We start from the raw sequence: 19,439 nt of genomic DNA on the forward strand, positions 1-19,439 counted from the left end.
TAAATAAAAGTTTAAAAAAAAATCAAAGTTTTTTTAAAAAAAAAAAATAAAAGTTAAAAGAAAATTATACCAAAATTCTAAAAAAACAATCGGAAAAAATAAAAGCTGAAGAGGTTTGAAGAGGCAAGTCAAGTGTTGCGCCACGCAGCACACGCGCATAGGTTTTATAGTCTGAAGACTTCTAAAAAACAAACTGCTGCGAGAGTAAAAGTGTTACGCGTGTGTTACGCCGCGCATGGTTTGAAAAGGTTTTAAAAAAAAAAAAAAAAAACACCACCTTAGTAAACATGGAGACCAAGCAAACACCTCCCTAAAATCCGACCCTTCTCCATTTAGTAAACTCCAAAACTGTAAATGCAGCCTGAAACCAGAAAAAGGTTTAAAAAAAAGTACTATAATGTATCACAGACAAATACACACTTTCAGAAAAAAATCGGAGTAACAGCAACACATTGTCATCCAAAAAAACGTTTCGGAGCATTTCACCTGATCCAATATTAATTTAAACGTGGAAAATTTTCACAATAAAGATAAATCCATACTGATTACAACCCGAACTTGAAATTCCCAACACAAAAAACAGCTGCAACATTGCATATAAAACATCTAAGGTAGAATCATACATAAACTTACGACATAAAATTCTTTTTGCAGCAATCAAGCATCAAGATATCGTGTCCAAACTCAAAATATATAACATATGGCTCGTGTAGTTTCATTCGGGTCCTTTTTTTTCACTATAAAGTGTACAACAACACCACTCAATCACAACCTAATGGTGGTGGTGATGTTCACATTCAATTGGAACCTTAGGAAACCTAGCAGTGTCAGTGCAATAATCATAAATCATATGATTGGCTCGCACCCACATGAGTTGATGGGTTTGATGCATGTTCAATCCAGACAATGTCGGACGGTCCCACCACCCATCACCGCTAGTGCACCGCCTCATGTTATAACTATCCACCATTGTAGTCTGACACTCACAACCGTCGATTTCAAACCCACGATAAGATGCAACGAAAGGACCATGGGTCCAATCAGTTTTGACTCGACCCCCTTGTGTAGCCCAATCATCAGCATTCCATATCGAACTATACACCGACATGGCTTGGTCTTTAGGGAATGGTATTCCCTTGTGCTCCAAATTGGTGTGCACTCTTATTGGTGTCTCATCAACCATAAAACTATATTCGAATAGCAAGAATATCCATATCAGAATAAAAATATTATAAAAGTAGACTTTCTGGTTTCAATAAAATCACAAATCCCATTAGACTATAAGCATAATATAGTTCAATATCCATGATTTTTTTGGTATTAACCAAAGACAACGTTGAAGATAATTATAGCGCGTTAAAGACTTCTACATGTTAATACCAACGATGCAACAATTAGAATGGTTTATAATTAATTTATATACTTTTGGTTTTGATGTCAAATGTGTGCAAAAATGACCTGTACATTTTGAAGAGAATCGGAGCTTACACAACTTGATTGCGGTTCCACAGGATAGAATAAGAGTGGAAGTCTTTGGTTGGGTCAAACCAAAGTTTCAATCTTTGCTCTCTATTTCCTACCCCATTCACATACACATTAGTCTGCACTAGGTAAGGTTCCCCTGTGGTATTCCCCAGAAACTCAAAATCAAACTCGTGGTGTTTTGGACCATCTGATGACATCTGATCATGAATCACACAAAAAATAATCAAATCCCAAATAAAAAAAAGCAATTATTGACAATTTGTGTTATGTTTTCGTACCCGACAATGAAAATAAGTAGCATTAAAAGTTTTTGTCATTAAAGAATTAACTGTAGACAATAGTAATGTGTTTCAAAATATCTTTACTTGTTTTGTTATAATACTGTATTTAAAAAAAGCTACTTATACAATATGATCTAAATACTAAGTTTTAATGAAAAAATCAATTAAAATACAATAACATATTTTTAATCCTGATTATTTATATAACTCAAAGTTTATTTTATATATTCATATTTAATCCTGAGTAGTTTAATAACTTAAAATTTTGTTGGCTTGTCAACCAATCTATTTTGCAGGGTTTAATGAAAAGGGTCATACATAAAAAGCAGTAACAGTGCCAGCAGAATCACCCTCAACAAGCTTGATCTGAATGTTGACTTTTCCAAACATGTATTTACTTTTAGAAGAAAACCCAGCTCCTAAAACATGAAAATGGGATCAAATATCATCTTTCTATTAAAAAACCATGATCAAAAACCGGTTCTTGATGAAAAAACAACACGCATTTCAGTGAAAGTTTTACCAGAAAACTTGTCAAGCTTCATGTTGACTGTTTGACCAACAACGGTGAAATGATCAGGAGCCCAGTAGGGATGAAACAACTCATTGAATCTAGCAGCTGAGCACACAGAAACACACAGCACACATAGTGAAAGTGTAAGTATAAAGAGAAAAGAAAAGACCATGATTCTAGAGAGGTAAACCTCTTGATATGCTCTCAAAAAGAAGACGAGCGTGGAAATTGAAGTGGGAATGGGATGTTGTGGTTTTTAACATTTTATAGCAAAGTGAGTTGCTACGTCAGAAGGTATCGGGTCCACAACGGAGAAAATGATGCTGAGTTGGCTGTATGTCAGTGGGTCCAGGGAAGGTGGGGATACAGAGGGAGTAGGTCAGTTTAGATCTAAGCTAATTATGGTGGGAAAAATACAAAACTAGCCATTTTTTCTAATTATTTATCTAAAAATAGCAAAAAAAACTCACTTAACCAAAAATAACCCACAAAAGAGTAGTCAACTTTTGATTGACTACGGTCAATAGAGGATGACTACGGTCAACGTCCGTTGACTACTCTTTTCCCCTAATGGGCTACTGTTTCAAAGGGCCGTTTACTTTTTCGTGGCCCATTAGCCCAAAGTATATAATGATTTTTTTTTTTAGATTAGGTCATTTTCCTATTATTTTCTTTTGTTTGGCTACGTTTTTCTCTCAATGGAACATCCGAAGAACAACCAGGTTTGTCTACTTTTCTTAAAATTTTTACCGTGTTTGTGATTAGGAGTAAGTTTTGTTTATGTGGATAAATGTTTTTTTGAAAAAAATTGAAAAAAAAAAATATAAAATCATAGGTTTCATATGAAACCGTACGGACGTTTTTTTTTTTTTTCGTTTTTTTAAAAAAAATGGTATCAATAGAATAGGAATTGGATGTATTTTGTTGTGGTATAATTTTGTTAAAAAAAAAAAGGAAACCGTAGGTTTTTTAGAAACCTAAGGTGTACAAGTATTTACTGCACAGTTTGTACAGTAAACACTCGTATACCGTAGGTTTCACAAAAAAACCGTTTTTTTTTTTATTAAAAAAATTTAGTAGCCAATAAACATTTGTATCCCCTTGTATGTATCTTATGATTTTTTTTATACTCTATATTACAATAATAATAATAATAATAATAATAATAATAATAAAATTAAAACCGTAGTTTTTTTGGACAAAATAGTAGATAAAACCCCCCAAAAAAAATAAAAATAAAATAAAATAAAAAATCATAGCTTTTTTTGCGAAAACCGTAGACTACGGTTTGGGAAACCGTAGGTTTTAAAAAACCTACGGTTTTGAATGTCAAAAATGAAAAAAAATAATTATACAAAACGCGAAACAGTTTACGAAATGACGAAACAGTAGGCGAATCTCGAAACCTATGGTTTTGTGGGCTATTTTTGACAATTTGCTAATTTTTGGCTAAAAATTGATAATTACCCCCTTAATTTGGCTAGATTAGTAATTAGGCCATTATGGAGTGGACGTGTATATAGTTGTATTACTTTTACCGATTTATAACCGTGGTTATAAATGGTTACAAATTGGGTAAAAATAATACAACTGTATATGTATAACTGTATCTGCAGTTTTTTATAAATTGGGTAAAAGTAATACAATGTATATGTACAACTGTATCTGCAGTTTTTTTAAAAGACTATTGCAGATCTAAGCTAATTATGGAGTGCATGTATACATATACAAATGTATACATATACAGTTGTATTACCTTTACCCAATTTTTACAATTACAGTTGTACATATACAGTTGTGTTACCTTTACTCAATTTATAACCATGGTTATAAAATTAATTAAATTTTTATAATAAAATTTTATAATTATTAATTAATTATTTTAAATAAGTTATTCCCTCCGTCCCAAAATTATTGTCCACGTTTGACTTTTGAAGTGTTTCCATGTAAACTTTGACCATAAATAATTTTATTTGTGTTATATAAATTTTGATGAAACTTATAACAATGGAAATACATTTAAAAAATAATATATTCATATATTTTGCATAAAAAATAATATAACATAAAGTAAATTATTTAAGGTCAAAGTTGAATAAAAGAGACTTAAAAAGTCAAACGTGGACAATAATTTTGGGTCGGAGGGAGTATTTTAAATAAATTATTAATTAAGAGATATATCAAATTTTTAAAGTTATTATAACTTCAAATTTAACATATAATCAGAAAATGTAAATTTGAATTTTGAAATGAGTTCCGTAATATATCTATATGACACATGACATAATATTAATGAGGAGTTATATTAGAGTGACATTTGGCAAAAAGAGATTAAAACTATTCATTTATATTATATATATCAGTGGCCCAAAAAATTTAGCCCATATATTTGTGATTTGATTTCTTACGTGAAGAGGGAAACGAAAACACTTGGGCGCCAAAAAACCATTGATCGTGCACATATAAAATCGAAACGCCTGACGCTTTGAAACTTGTTGCTATCGATTGAAGAACCGTTATCTGTTAGTCGATATTCGATAATACATAACTCCCAATTTCTTTCTTTGATTTCCTTTTTATTGATTTCTCTAAAGCGCCCAATTTCTCTGATTTCTTTTTCACTTTTGGTCGATTTATTTTTCTATGATTTCTTTCTCTAATCTGGTTAGGTGCTTCACACAAAATCGTTGTTCAAGCCTTCTGATTTCTGATACAACGATTCTGATTCAGTGATTTGGGCATCATTCTGATTTTGGGCGAGTTTTCATTATTCTCATTTTAATTTCAGAAGTGATTTATGTTTAGTGTTTTTGTTATTTGTTTTAGAATTCAGATTTTTTTTTCTTGTTGGGTGTTCCAGTGAAAGCCTTCTAAATGATTACAAGGAAAAAGAGTGAATCATGAGTCAAACTCTTGTTGGATTTTTCATTTCTGTATCTGATTTCTTCATCGTTTCATCAATCAAATTTGGGTTTGGTTGTTTTAGAAATTGGATTTAGGTGAGCTCATTCGATATATGTGTTTATTTAAGTTTGTTTCATAAATCTAATTTATTTCATATTTATCTGATTTCTTCTCTATTTAATTACAGGAAAAAAGAGTTTGAGCTCCGAAATCAGATTTGTATCTGATTTCTTCATTGATTCTGAAATCAGATTTGGGTAATTTCTCCAATGTTTTCTCTAAGTTTAAGCTCTGAAATCATATTTGTTTTTGATTTCTCTACTATTTCAACAACCAGATTTGTATATGCTGATTCATATATCGGATTTTAAGATTTTGGTGATTTTAATTTTTAAATATGTTTATGTTCAATATTTGTTGTCTAAACATCCTTTCTAAACTTGTGTTTTATTGTTTTTGTGATGTGAAGCATGAGCAATATTATTCTTGTAGATATGAATCTTGTTCAATTGAAAAGTAGATTTGAACAAATGCAATATTTTGAATATATATTTGGTTTTTTGTTTGATTGTTCCAAATTAGTTTCTTTAGTTGATGAACTAAAAAAATGTTGTTTAAAACTTGAGTCCAATTTAACAAATGGTGAAGAATATGATATTGATGGAATTGACTTATTTATTGTGTTACAAATATTGTAGAAAAATTTGTTGGACGAAGCATACAAAGGTGAAAGTCAATGGACATCTATTCAAATAACAGAGTATGCAAGAAGAATGGATGTGTACCCTAATGTGTTGGTTGCATATAGGATATTGTTGGAGGTGTTGGTTATGGTTGCTTTTGTAGAAAGAAGTTTTTCAAAATTAAAGTTTTTGAAATCGTATCTCTGAAGTATCTACGAAGTACCATGACTCAAGAAAGATTGAATGGATTAACAATTCTAAGTATTGATTATTGTAAAATAAGAGATGTTTTCGATTAAAAAAATGCACGAAAACATCGGTTTAGGTGATTTTTGTAGGTTTTTGTTTGTATTATTTGCTTGATTATAAAATTTATTGCATTTTTTATTTTATAATTCTTTTATATATACGTTTTCTCATGCGGAACATATATAAGGGCATAAATTTTTCATCACGCCCGAGGTAGTAAAAAACAATGGACCGGCCCTGCATTCACCCTCTGGTTTTGGGTGCGGTTTCGTCGTGCTCGGCAAAATTTTAACTCTCTCTCTCTCTCTCTCTCTCTCTCTCTATATATATATATATATATATATATATATATATATATATATGTGTGTGTGTGTGTGTGAGATAGTGGTAAAAGCTGATGGGGAGATAAAGAATGAGGAGGTGGGTTGTCACAATGGTGGCACTTCACCCTCCAGCTTTAAAAGTTTAAACTTTGTAGGCTGACATTCTCTACAAAAGTTATGTACAATATCGATGGCAAAAACACTTCCACACCCTGCAGGTTTAGACCGGGGAATAGGTACCCTGCACACTGCAAGGTCTTTTGGTGGAAACATGGTTGTGAGGTGAACAACACACCGACCTGTGGTGTGTGGTGGTATAGTGCCTAAACTCGCACCACATACACTTACCGCATGCTTTCCCTTTTTTGTTTCTTTCCAACGGCTACTAACGGTTTTTTCTTAAATTAATTATTATTTTTCTTTTAAAACAACCACTAAAATTACCATACTACACATACTTTATTTCACACAAATTAATATATTTTTTAGTATTCAATTCATAAAAAATATACTTTTCTACTACCAAAATAAATCCAAACAACCTTCCACCAATTTTAATCCACGATTCGGCCAAAATAAATCGTGTGCATGTTGTTCAAGAAGCTAAGGGATTGCAAATGTTTTTCATTTGGATCCGTAGTTTACCGACCACAACACCTACACCAACCCAACAATTTCATTACAAACAAATACCCAAAATACTTACCGTAATAGTTTCTTCCGTTTGATAATATGGTAGCAAATTATCACAATCAAAATAGTCCAAGGGAAAGATCAATCTTCAACTCCATAGTATATTGCTTACTATGGCATATCTGGATCTCAAGAAATGACAGATTATTCAATGAATTGAGAATCCCTCCCACTAAGGCGGCAGACAATGTTATTTCCCTCTCCTATTTATGGTGCAAACATAGAAGTAGTTTCGGGTGCGGGAGTTGGGTGGAATGGAGTATCTCCCCATTTTCTTATTTTTATTCTAATATGTAATTTGGATCTTTTGTATTTCTGTACTTTGCACCTTAGCTTCTTGCTAAGTGCTGCTTGTTTAATATATATATCTCTTTTGCTGTTTCAAAAAAAAAAAAAAAAAAGGGGTCGTCCGCTTTTCTTATGTATCCATTAAACATCATGTACCGCCTCTCTTTGTAATAAGGTACCACATCTCTTTTCCATTTCTTCAACGGGTTTTATGTAGGAAAAATATATGATCCGATAAGATTACTTTATACCTTCCATATTGAATGTTGTCAACAACAAATATTAATGTTTTATGTTTGGTTGACTTTACTTCCAATAATCTAGGATTACTGAGTTATACATAAACCCACAAAATCTCCTTCTTTTGCAGCCATCTCCATGCATTTGACAGCAACAGTAATTGACGACATATATTGCTCCTTATTATGATTTTATTTTTATCAGCTCTTTAAAGTATGAATGCGACTGAAGCCTCTAATCAAACTAGTGTGAACGTGGATATTGTATTTGAACAGTTTCTCTTACCAGCCCACGTGAAGAGTTAAGAGGATGTATTTATATAATGAATATAATAGTCTATTGATAAAAACAAATATTTAAAATGATTATAAAATATTAAAAATGTTAAAAGAATAAGATTTTATGCAAATATGATATAATGAAATATTTATAAAGGGTAAATTCGATATTTAAAAATTAGGCTAGATAAATATGATGTTTTCATGTTTAAGAAGAACATATACAAAATTCTCCAAAAAAAAGGTGGCGGCCCCTCAACAATGAAAACCGAAATAAGAGAAAATATTAGTGGAATCATAGGTCAGCATTTCGGAGGATCTCATAATCGGAAATGCACAAAAGAACTATCATTTTTGGCGACTTACGAAGTGGTTTCACAAAGTAATGGCTCGTGGCGTGTAGAGTGAAAAGATCAAAATATGGTTAAATGAACAAAATGGCCGCAAAAAATTTAACGGGATGTTCAAGAACTTGCTAAGTCAACGAAAAAGCTGGTAAAGCGATACAATTATTTTCGAGATGACGTTTGAAAATTTTAAAAGCGACAACAATAAGAAGCCATTCAAATTTGTCGACATTTGGAAGTTTTATATGCTTCCCCATAACGGCAAGAAGATTTTGGTAATGAAAAATATGGTTTGAAAAGAACCAAAAATTCTGAGAACAGTTACACAATTTTATTGGATGCTCGTTTCAAGTTTGCTTTTAATGGAGAGGGTGACCTTAAATTAGAAGAGATACTTTGTGCGATGGGTCGAGATAAGGTGAAAAAGGAGGGTTTTCGTCTAATGCATCGGGATCCGAAAGAGGAGATGATGCGCGCAAGGTGGCAAATAGTTTCGAAATATATAATTTGAATTTCGAAAATCGTTTGCAATGCGAAACAAGAAAAACTAGACGATAAAAAAAGGTGCGACATGAGATGCAAATAGTGCGAGAACCAAAACAAAAACTCGCAATATGGTATTTTTAACACGAAACATCGACATCTTTCCATAAACAAGTTCGAGATGATTGTGAGGGCAAGAGGAAATCATGAAAAAATATTGAAGTTAGACTTATTTTGTACTCCCTCGTCCCGTAATTATTGTCCTCTTTTGATTTTTGAAATATTTATTCATCAACTTTAACTTTAAATATTTCTATTTGCGTTATGTATTACTTGATGAAACTTATAACAATGAAAATGAAAAGACATTTAAAACTTATAACAATGAAAATGAAAAGACATTTAAAACACAATCCATGCATATATTTTGCATCAAATAATACATATCTAAAACAAACATATTTAAGATCAAAGTTGAAGAATAAAGACTTAAAAAGTTAAAATTGGACAATAAATATAAAACGGAGGTAGTATTGTTTTTTTATTTCATTGTCGTTTTTAATTAAGTTAGTGAAATCTTTATCTTTTATTATTTTAAATATTTATATAAATAATAAATTAATTTTAACCTATTTAATTTAAAAGTAAAAAAAAAATAAGATCAAAGTTGAAGAATAAAGACTTAAAAAGTTAAAATTGGACAATAAATATAAAACGGAGGTAGTATTGTTTTTTATTTCATTGTCGTTTTTAATTAAGTTAATGAAATCTTTATCTTTTATTATTTTAAATATTTATATAAATAATAAATTAATTTTAATCTATTTAATTTAAAAGTAAAAAAAAATAAGAGATCGTGACAGGTGATAATTTTCATGCAAAAAATATGGGGTGCCGAGAGGGTAGGATGGAGGGTCTCCATCGATCTTATCCCACCATCTCTCTCTCTCTCTAATACATAAAAATGTAAATATTTTTTTTTTCCGTTTAATCGTTTCCTCCCGATCAAACTAGGTAGGAGATGTTAGTATGTTAACATCTATGGTTTATCCCAAGATCCTTGTGGTTTAGGTTAGGCAAAAGGCTCCTTATGTATCCCTATTTATATACGATTTAACATTGACCGTTAATCAAACAATTTATTTTTTTATAAGAAAGTTATCTTTTTCATCCCTCCCAATCTATTTAGTTTTCTTATTTTTTTCAATTAAACTTTTATTATTAATTTAAACTAGAAAAGTAAAAATAAGATAGAACATAACATTTTTAAAATTAAAATAAATTAGTACACATAAAAAAGGCACGATAATTAAAAAAATAACATGATAATAAAAAAAAGTAAAGGTGTGTTTAGTTTCTATTTTTAAAAATTATCTCGGGTCTTCCTTTATATGGTTAAAAGTTGCACGATGTACCTGAAATTATTTTATTTCCCTTATTTATTTATTTATTTATTATGATTTTTATAATTTATCTATTAGCTCTTTTATTTATTAATTTTTAGAATATAAGTAAGTCCTTTTTTCTGTCTCTACAATCCTCTTTTTCACCATTAACCAACATATTTACTTCGGTAACCACCATTATTAACCATCGACAACGACCATTGTTCACCTATGCTAAATTTCTATGTGCATCAAATCTATTTCAATTCTAGAGATATAAAAAATCAAAACCTAAGGACCATAGATACTCGATTCAACCAGAAAAAAAAATACATAATTTCAATATTCAACTTCAACCAGAAAATTAAACAAGTGATGGTGGGTTGTTTTTGAACTTATGAAATCGAAAATCAACATCAACTAGAAAATTGAATATTCAGCTTCAACAAGAAAATCAAGTTCATATCGAAAATCAAGTTCGGAAATCAAAAATCAACCATGAATTGAACATTCAAATTCAACTAGAAAATTAAACTATAAAATCAACCATAAATTCATGTTTTAGGGAGTTGTGTTTGGACTTATAAGAAGGGTGATTGTTGGAATTAATCTTGGGTTTTATTTTCTAGGTTCATTAATTTCTGGGTTGGAACAATTTTTGGGTTCATTATATGTCTGGTTTTTTTGGAAGAAATAACAAGAAAAATGATTTCTACAAATGTCAATCTAGTAAAGAAAGAAAAATGATTTCTACAAATTTGTGTGTATGTTTGTTTTTAGACACAAGAAAAACCTTTCATTTTTGTGGTCTTCGTTCAGAGACCAAGAACAAATACGTTTATGGAGATCGATTTTCAAATCTTGAGTTCTAGGGTCGAATACAAATCAATGTCTTGAGTTTTAAATCTTCAGTTCTTGTGTTCTTGGTTCTGAAAACAGAAAAAGATAAATAAGAAAGAAAAGAAAATATGATGAGTTCTTGAGATGGAGAGAGAAAGAGACAAACAAAATAGACAAGAGGGATGTTGGCAAGGGAGGGTGTGGGCCCACTTCTTTTGAAAATATTCATAATAAATAAAAAAATATAGATAAAATTTAAAAGAAATGTAAAAAAATAAAAAAGATCAATATAGTCCTTGCATGTCTCACATGAGATAAATCATTCAAATTTGAACGAGGGATGAAGCATGCAACGTTTTACGATATAAGGGATGATACGAGTTAATGTTTAAAAATAGTGACTAGACGTGCCTTTTGGCACCTGCATAAGGGACAATTTGTATAATTTACCCTAAAAAAACGATAATTAAAATTTTCTAAAATCCTAAACTAAAATTATAAAACTCCAAACAATAATTTGCTACAATTTGTCGTTTCCTTCTAAGTACTGTGTGTAGATGTAACACCCAGACATTATGTATTTTCCTTTTTGACCCAAAAGTATAATTATGTTGCAAAATTGGTCCTTACGCCAAGTGTACTTGGGGCGTATGCTTGGCCTTATTGAAGGTCGCGTGTGCATGTGAGTATGCTAGGCATACTCATTAGTACGTTGGGCGTAGTTGGTGAGTGAGAAAACCCTAATTTTTATAGTTTGATCACTATTTAAGTATCCTTATCCCTCAAAACCTTTTCCTCCATCAGCCTCCATCTCCTTAAAACGTCCCTTCCTAACTCTTTGGTGTATGATTTTGAGCTTCAAAAGAGTGTGTTCTTATGCTTGTGAATGAGGAAGAAGGTGGTAGATCATCTTGGAAGCTCAAGGCAACTTACATCCAGAAGTATCTCACCATGAAGCATCCCTTGAAGGTATAAAGCTTGGAAATTGATGAATGTTTTCCTTACATCTTGCTAGTTCTTAAGTTTTTATGCATTTTGGTCCCATAATCTTGGTATTCATGAGTATGGCTTACTCTAAACCATAAGAGCTGTCATTTTAGATCTTTTTGAGTGCTAAGAACCCTAAAAATGTGATCTTGGTCCCTTTCTTCCCTCTATGCAAGAGTTATGATGTTTTGGTTTGTGTATTAAGTTAGGGTTTTGGTTTCTGGACTCCTTCTTGCCATGGAAAGTCACAAATTTTGAAACTTTAGGACTTAGAATGATATTTGAAACTAGATCTAAGCTTTAGACGTGAGATCTTAATGGAATAAGCATTTAATAGAAGAAAAATGGAATTTGCTGAGTACGCTGCATGTACATGGCAGACACCCTATGATTTTGGCCAAGGATTCTACTACGTTGGGCATAGTGATTGAGTACGCCGGGCGTACTCAGTCTGTGTTGATTCTTTGACTTTTTGACTTTGACCTTGACCAGCAATTTGACCAAGTTTGACTTAAGGGTATTTTGGGTAATGTGTATGTAGTTTGAGTTTATGTCAATGTTTATTGTATAGGAGACCGGTAGAGTCAACAGTTGGAGCAATGATCTGTTCAGATATATTCCCGACTATGATGTGAGTTTTCCTCACTGTACTCGTGGGTCGAATGCACCAATGCCGACCCACTAGGTTATGTATCCTAGTATATGGGATGTTACTATGCTATAGTGATATGTAGATCTATATAATTATATGTGTTATTATATGATTTATCTGTTGCGTATGTCGATATAATGTGGTATAGGTTGAGGCTTTACTACTATGTGCATAAACCAACAGACCGCGACATTCTAGTTCAATGACTAATTGGGTCGAGGCAATCCAATCCGATAACTGTGGGCCAGGGGTAATCCAACCCGATGGCTGTGGACCCGAGGGTAATCCAGTTCGATGACTGTGGACCCAACATGCATGTTTGTATATGTCCTGTTGTGCGGGGTATTTTTGGAGATCTAACTAAGCTTTAGCTTACAGTTTAAGTGTTATATTTCTGGTACTTCAGAGGATCGGGGCAAAGAGAAGGTGCGATCATATGCATCCTTCAGTGATATGTTTTAGAGATTTTATGATACTCTGATTTTAGGATATCTGTATTTGGAGATATTTGGTTTTTATGACTTGGGTTTGATGGAAACAATGATTTTTACTAAACCAAAAAACAAAAATTTTATCGTGATTTTGGGATGTTACAAATTGGTATCAAAGCCCTAGTTTGAGCGAATTGGATGAGCATTCGTTTGACTCCAGACTCAAACTAAGGATCTGTAAATTTTTTTCAAAATAGTTTTCAAGGGTAACCAAAGAAGGATGAGATGCGTACGATCAGTCGGAGCAAGAAAGTATACCCCAAGATACCCACATTGTATTTACTTATGATGATTATAATATAATTGCATGCTAGGTTGTAGGGTAGGGATCCTTAATAATTGCATGATAGAATTTCGTGATGTATGATGCCTAATAGCCTAGGAGAATCTCTTGTATGCTAGATATAATTGACATCATTATTGTAGTTGCTTAGTGTGTGCATCATAGTTGTGTGTAACTAAGATTTTATAGCTTGAGAATGTTTGATTTAGCCTTACTTCATGTTCATTGTCTGGTTGTGGGCTTAGGATATAATCAAGTATTTAACTATCTATGGATCCAACGTCATGTATGATTAACATGTACGAGCGGTTGCAGAGTTGGTGGAAGTTCCATGAGTGAGTGTGGTTGAAGCAGGCCAACTTGAGGAGTGATTAACCACTATTAAGAGAGTGACTATAGGGTGTATACATATCCTAGTTTTTGAGCTTTGCAATCGGGTGGTCCGTGATGACCTCTTGAGATAAATATGGGTAGGTGTGGAAGGTAGTATGGGCTAGTACTACTGAAAGCATAGGACCCGTACGCCTAGCAAGGAAGTAACAAACACCAAGGGTGTTGTATTTCTATACTGATTGTAATAGTATGAATTGTGGCATTTTTAATATATTTTTGGTTCATTTTCAGTATGGTATACACGAGGGGTTCTTGATCAAGAGTTGGCGGTTTGGAGAGGCTATGATTGTCAGATGATGAATTTCGTGAGTTGATCACCACTGAGGTTGCTACTATTGTCCGGGGTGCTATCCTGGAGGTTTTTTGGGTCTATCAAGACCGTGATGATTGAGTTGTTCGATGAGCGGTATGTTGTGTCTGAGGCTGCTGTTGCTGCAGCTACCACAACTATTGCTACTGTGGGGGTTCAGGGGAGAGGTTCGTTCCAATACTAGGACTTCAGTAACACGAGGCCCCCGGAGTTCCATGGGGTCAAGGACCCGATCATGTCCATAAGATGGATTTCTGACGTGAATGGTTGTTTCTTCACCTATTCCTTTTCGAAGGACTGGAAGGTCAAGTGCGCCATGAACCTTCTTCGACTGGGTGAGAAGGGCTGGTGAAACCCGGTGATCGGTTCCTATACTCCTGAGCAGAGGACTATTGTTACCTGGGAGCAATTCTTGGAGATGTTTCATACGAAGTATGTTCCCTTGGTGGGGAAAGAGAGAGAGATTGGCTCAGGAGTATCTGTTTTTGAGGCAGACGACAAAGTCAATGACGGAGATCCATATGATGTTTAGTGAGAGGGCTCTTGTCTGTCTTGAGTATTCTGCATCGGAGCAGGCCTAGATGGCGCGATACTTAAGCATGCTCAAGACTGAGATTCAACAGTTTGTGTCTATCCAGAGATATAGTTCTCTCTCTGATCTTTAGGATGTCGCACGGAGGTGGGTGATTGAGATTGTGACTTAAACGAAGGAGGAGAGGCAGGCTTCAGTTCAGCCATAGCCTGCAGCCAAGCGGTTCAAGCCCGCTTATTCACGATCTAGGTAACATAGGGGTTGCACTTGTGGCAAGTGTCGGAAGGTTCATGAGGGTGTTTTTCAATCTTCTTTGGGATGCCACAAATATGGAAGCGAGGGCCATATTGCTAGGGATTGCCGTCAGCAGGCCCCGTTAGTGAGCAGCAGGATTTGTTACCATTGTAAGCAGGTTGGCCATGTTAAGGCCAGTTGTCCCTTGCTAGCCGCCAGACCAGTGCAGACACCAACCCCTACTACTTTGAGGATTAGAAATGGACGTCAAGGGAGAGCTGAGGCCTCGAAGGCCCAAGATCATGCTTTTCAGCTCACAGCGGACGTGGCCAGGGCGGCGCCTGAAGTCATTACTGGTATGATTTCATTTATGATTCTGTCAATTTCTTTTATTGCATGCTTATGATTGTATTTTTGTTAAGTACTTTCTTAGTGAACTTCAGGCATGATCTTGTGATTTTTGACTCTGGTGCGATTCGGTCCTTTGTGTCTCAGTCCTTCAATATGAGTTTTGATATGTCTCTTGGAAATTTGGAGTGCCCATTGCGAGTTTTCATCGCTAACGAGCATGGGTTTTCTACATCGAGCGTTTTTTGGGATTACACCTTGGAGATTTTCGGGGTGTATTACTCGATCGATTTGATCCCTATCCCTATGGGGGATGTATGCGTGATAGTCGGGATGGACTAGTTGACTAGATTTGGTGCCATGATAGATTGTGAGGGATAGTGGGTTGTGGTTTAAACCCGAAGTGGGGGAGAACTGATTATTTATGGTGAGGCTACCAGAGTTGGTTCAACTTTTTGTTCAGTCTCCAGGGCTCAGCAGTATCTTCGGCATGGATGTTCTGGATATCTTGCTTATGTGATTGATACTCGGATGGAGAAGGGGGTTTCGGTTTCGAATGTTCATGTATTCGGAAAGTTTCTAGATTTGTTCTCGGAGGAATTACCCGGTGTGCCTCTTGCGAGGCAGGTTGAGATCAGGATTGATTTGGTTCCCGACGTGACCCTGATTGCTAAGGCACCCTATTACTTAGTACCGCTCGAGATACAAGAGTTTTCTTCTTAGATTCTGGAGTTGTTGGGAAAGCAGTTTATCAGACCGATCAGTTCGCCTTGGGGAGCACCAATTTTGTTTGTTAAGAAGAAGGATGGTTCACACCGAATGTGCATTGGTTACCAGGAGTTGAACAAGTTGAAGGTAAAGAACTGTTACCCACTTCCATTGATTGATGACCTCTTCGATCAGTTGCAGGATGCATCTTGTTTCTCCAAGATCAATTTGAGGTCAGGGTATCATCAGATGAGATTCAGGGAGGAGGATGTGGATAAGACAGCGTTCCGAACTCGTTATGGTCACTACAAGTTTGTGGTGATGCCATTTGGGCTAACCAACGCGCCTGCAGAGTTTATGGATTTGAGGAATCGGGTATGCAGGCCAATGATCGATCAGTCAGTCATTGTTTTGATTGATTATATCTTGGTCTATTCCAAGACTAGGGAGCAGCATAAGGAGCACCTTCGAGAACTGCTGGGAGTGTTAAGGACGGAGAGGCTTTATGCCAAGTTCTCAAAGTGTCATTTTTGGTTATGGGAGGTCCAGTTCTTGGGACACCTCGTTACCCAGAACAAAATTTTGGTTGACCCAGCCAATATTTAAGTGGTTATGTAGTGGGAGGCCCTGAAGACTCCTTCGGAGATCAAGAGTTTTTTTTGGGTTTAGCAGGGTATTATCGAAGGTTTATTCAGGATTTCTCCAAGGTTGTTGTATTGCTCATTCGTTTGACAAGGAAGGGCATGGATTTCTACTAGGAGCTTGAGAAGCAGGCTGCATTCGAGATGCTGAGATAGAAATAATGTGAGGCCCCAGTTGATGGGTTTTTAGAGCATTCTAACACTCCTATGGTATACATGCAACCCTAGAAACCTTGGATCTATGTTTGACTATGATACATGCAAATAATTATTTTTCCAAGGTTCTTATCCTATCTAGCATGGCATGGGGAACTTGAATCAAATAAAACTAGTAGAATTACTTACCTTGTAGTTGTAGTTGATTGCTTGGAGTTTTAGAGGCTAGCACCAATAGTGTGGATGCCTCAAATGGAAATCACAAATCACCACAAACTTGGAACTTTGAGAGAATAGTAATCACCTTCTTGAAATCGGCCCTCTTACTTTACTCACCACAACTCATGTGATTTCAAGAACCAAAGCCTCCTTTATATAGTGTGGTGGATTAGGGTTACATTCATGTAAACCGTAATACCCATGTCTTTTCATTTCAATGAGATCCATGGGTTAAAGCTCCATGGAGTATCCATGGACTTTCCATGCAAGCCTAGCCCATTCCAAATAAGCATTAGTCCACACTATATAAATACAAGAGCCCATATTTAATTAGTCATACTTTTGATCTCTAAATTAATTCTAGATTAATTATAGATCAATACTAATTAAATAATATGATTTTATATTAATATATTAGGACTTATAATATATTAATAAATCATAACTTATACTATTCTCAAACGATTATCCATAAATTGTTCGGGTGAAGTGCAACCCAAATGGACCATGTCGGGTCGGGTCAAGTACATACCAAATATAGTTATGGACTTAGACACTATATCCAACAGTCTCCCACTTGGATAAGTCTAATAACTATAGTTGCAAGTATGACTTCAGGAACCGATCAACAATCGTAGCTCTTTAAACTCTGTTGAACTATGAAGCGCCATTTTAGATAAGTGATCATATAATCCTCTGTTCTAGATATCAGCCGGACAAATACATGGAACATGGTCTTGCTTATTGTCCAGCATTTTTTTCCCGAATTCCGATTTGTTTGACATAGAACTTAACTGAACACATCAATTTAGTTCTGACTGGGCCCGGTACATGGGTCAAAACAAAATCATCGAGGGGCCCATATATCGCTTCTAATCCTAGAAGGAACAGATAAACTTCGACTCATATGTTTGCTCTACTACTTGTTGAATTACATACAAAAGCACGGTTTATAACATCGAGTTACCAATGCGTTTTCGTGCAATCAATGCATAACCAACTCATAGGCAACAAATCATATCTCTAGGTTTGAAGACTTATATGATATTACCGTCTCACGATCACTCGAGATAAATTCCATGAAGTGATACACGTGAGCGTGGGTTGAATCCAATACTCAGAACTTATGAGCACTCATGAGTGCTGTAGCCCCGCTTTGTCTAACATCTTAGACCTCTACAAGCCAACCCATGACAGTCTTGATTCATATCTACTTCTAACATATGACCGACTGTGGAGAGTTTGAATAATATGATATAAACCATAACATAATTATTCTGGAAGTCAAAACATGCAAAAAGAAATAATAGTAAACGATTGACAAGAGATAGCAACACTTTACTCATAAATAACAGCTTTTATTTATCATCAAATGTCAATTACATTTTACAAATTTCAAGATTATCTAACTACTAAAACTAATATCATCCTTCAGCCCTATGCTCCGAGCATGCTGGAGATGCTTAGCCCGAGTCAGTCCCTTCGTGAGGGGATCTGCTGGGTTCTCATCTGATGATACCCTCTTTGCCACGAGGATTCCTTCTTCTATTCGATGTCTGATGAAGTGATATTTTCTGTCAACGTGTCTGGATCTCCCATGATCTCTTGGTTCCTTGGCTAAGGCAACCGCACTATTGCTGTCACAGAAAATCTCCATTGGCTCCTTTATAGCTGGTACAACTCCAAGGTCTCCGATGAAGTTCTTTAGCCATATAGCCTCCTTTGCTGCCTCGCTTGCTGCTATATACTCTGATTCACAAGTGGAATCAGCCACTGTCTCGTGCTTGGAACTTTTCCAATTAATTGCCCCTCCGTTTAGAGTAAAGACCCAGCCGGACTGAGAGCGGAAATTATCCCTGTCAGTCTGAAAGCTAGCATCACTGTACCCTACAACTCTCAAGTCCTCACTGCCACCGAGGGTAAGGACCCAGTCCTTAGTCCTCCGTAGGTACTTGAGGATATTCTTGTGGATAAGGTGTCTAAGTCCATAACTATTTCTGGTATGTACTTGACCCGACCCGGCATGGTCCATTTGGGTTGCATGGCACCATGCAATTGGATAGACTAAATGAGAGAAATAACACTTGTGGATTATTAATATATTATAAGTTCTAATATATTAATAATATTATTTAATTAGTTTGATCAAGAATTAATTTAGAACTAATTAAGTGATCAAAAGATAACTAATTAAATATATGGGTTGATTATGTAAATTATGCATAACTTGTATAGTGGGCTAAGAGGCTCCATGGATTATCAAGTTGGGTTAAACCCATAGGATGCTCCATGGGAGTTGCAAACCCATGGGTCATGGAAATGAAGAGTCATGACACATTAGGGTTTACATGGTGTAACCCTAGATGTGTCAACACTATATAAAGAACCCATGCTCCACCAAAATCGGTTGCACACAAGAATCAAGAGGGCTAGAGCCGATTTTGCAAGTGTAATATTCTCTCAAAAGTTTACTCCAAAAGCATTTGGTGTTG

General features: G+C 34.8%; 1 protein-coding gene across 1 annotated transcript; it reads right to left on the minus strand.

Annotated features, from left to right (window-relative positions):
• Positions 1-497: 497 nt before the first annotated feature.
• Positions 498-2,498, minus strand: LOC145168522 (xyloglucan endotransglucosylase protein 6-like). The gene is made up of 4 exons (XM_079087315.1): positions 2,290-2,498; positions 2,085-2,185; positions 1,489-1,682; positions 498-1,187 (listed from the first exon to the last, which is right to left on the minus strand). The coding sequence occupies exons 1-4, from the start codon at positions 2,450-2,452 to the stop codon at positions 773-775; spliced, it is 873 nt and encodes a 290-aa protein (XP_078943441.1). The 5' UTR covers positions 2,453-2,498; the 3' UTR covers positions 498-772.
• Positions 2,499-19,439: the final 16,941 nt, after the last annotated feature.

Source organism: Lactuca virosa, chromosome 4 (assembly GCF_052849685.1).
Source record: "Lactuca virosa cultivar CGN04683 chromosome 4, Lactuca_virosa_CGN04683_v6, whole genome shotgun sequence".
In the NCBI taxonomy this organism is placed as follows: Eukaryota; Viridiplantae; Streptophyta; class Magnoliopsida; order Asterales; family Asteraceae; genus Lactuca; species Lactuca virosa.

Bases quoted from the DNA above. Each gene is read 5' to 3' on its own strand.
- LOC145168522 (XM_079087315.1), bottom strand. From the start codon at position 2,452: ATGGTCTTTTCTTTTCTCTTTATACTTACACTTTCACTATGTGTGCTG. The intron at 1,683-2,084 runs GTATGACCCTTT...ATTCATGATCAG, and splicing joins GCACTGTTACTGCTTTTTAT to ATGTCATCAGATGGTCCAAA. The intron at 1,188-1,488 runs GTAAGCTCCGAT...ATTCGAATATAG, and splicing joins TGGAACCGCAATCAAGTTGT to TTTTATGGTTGATGAGACAC.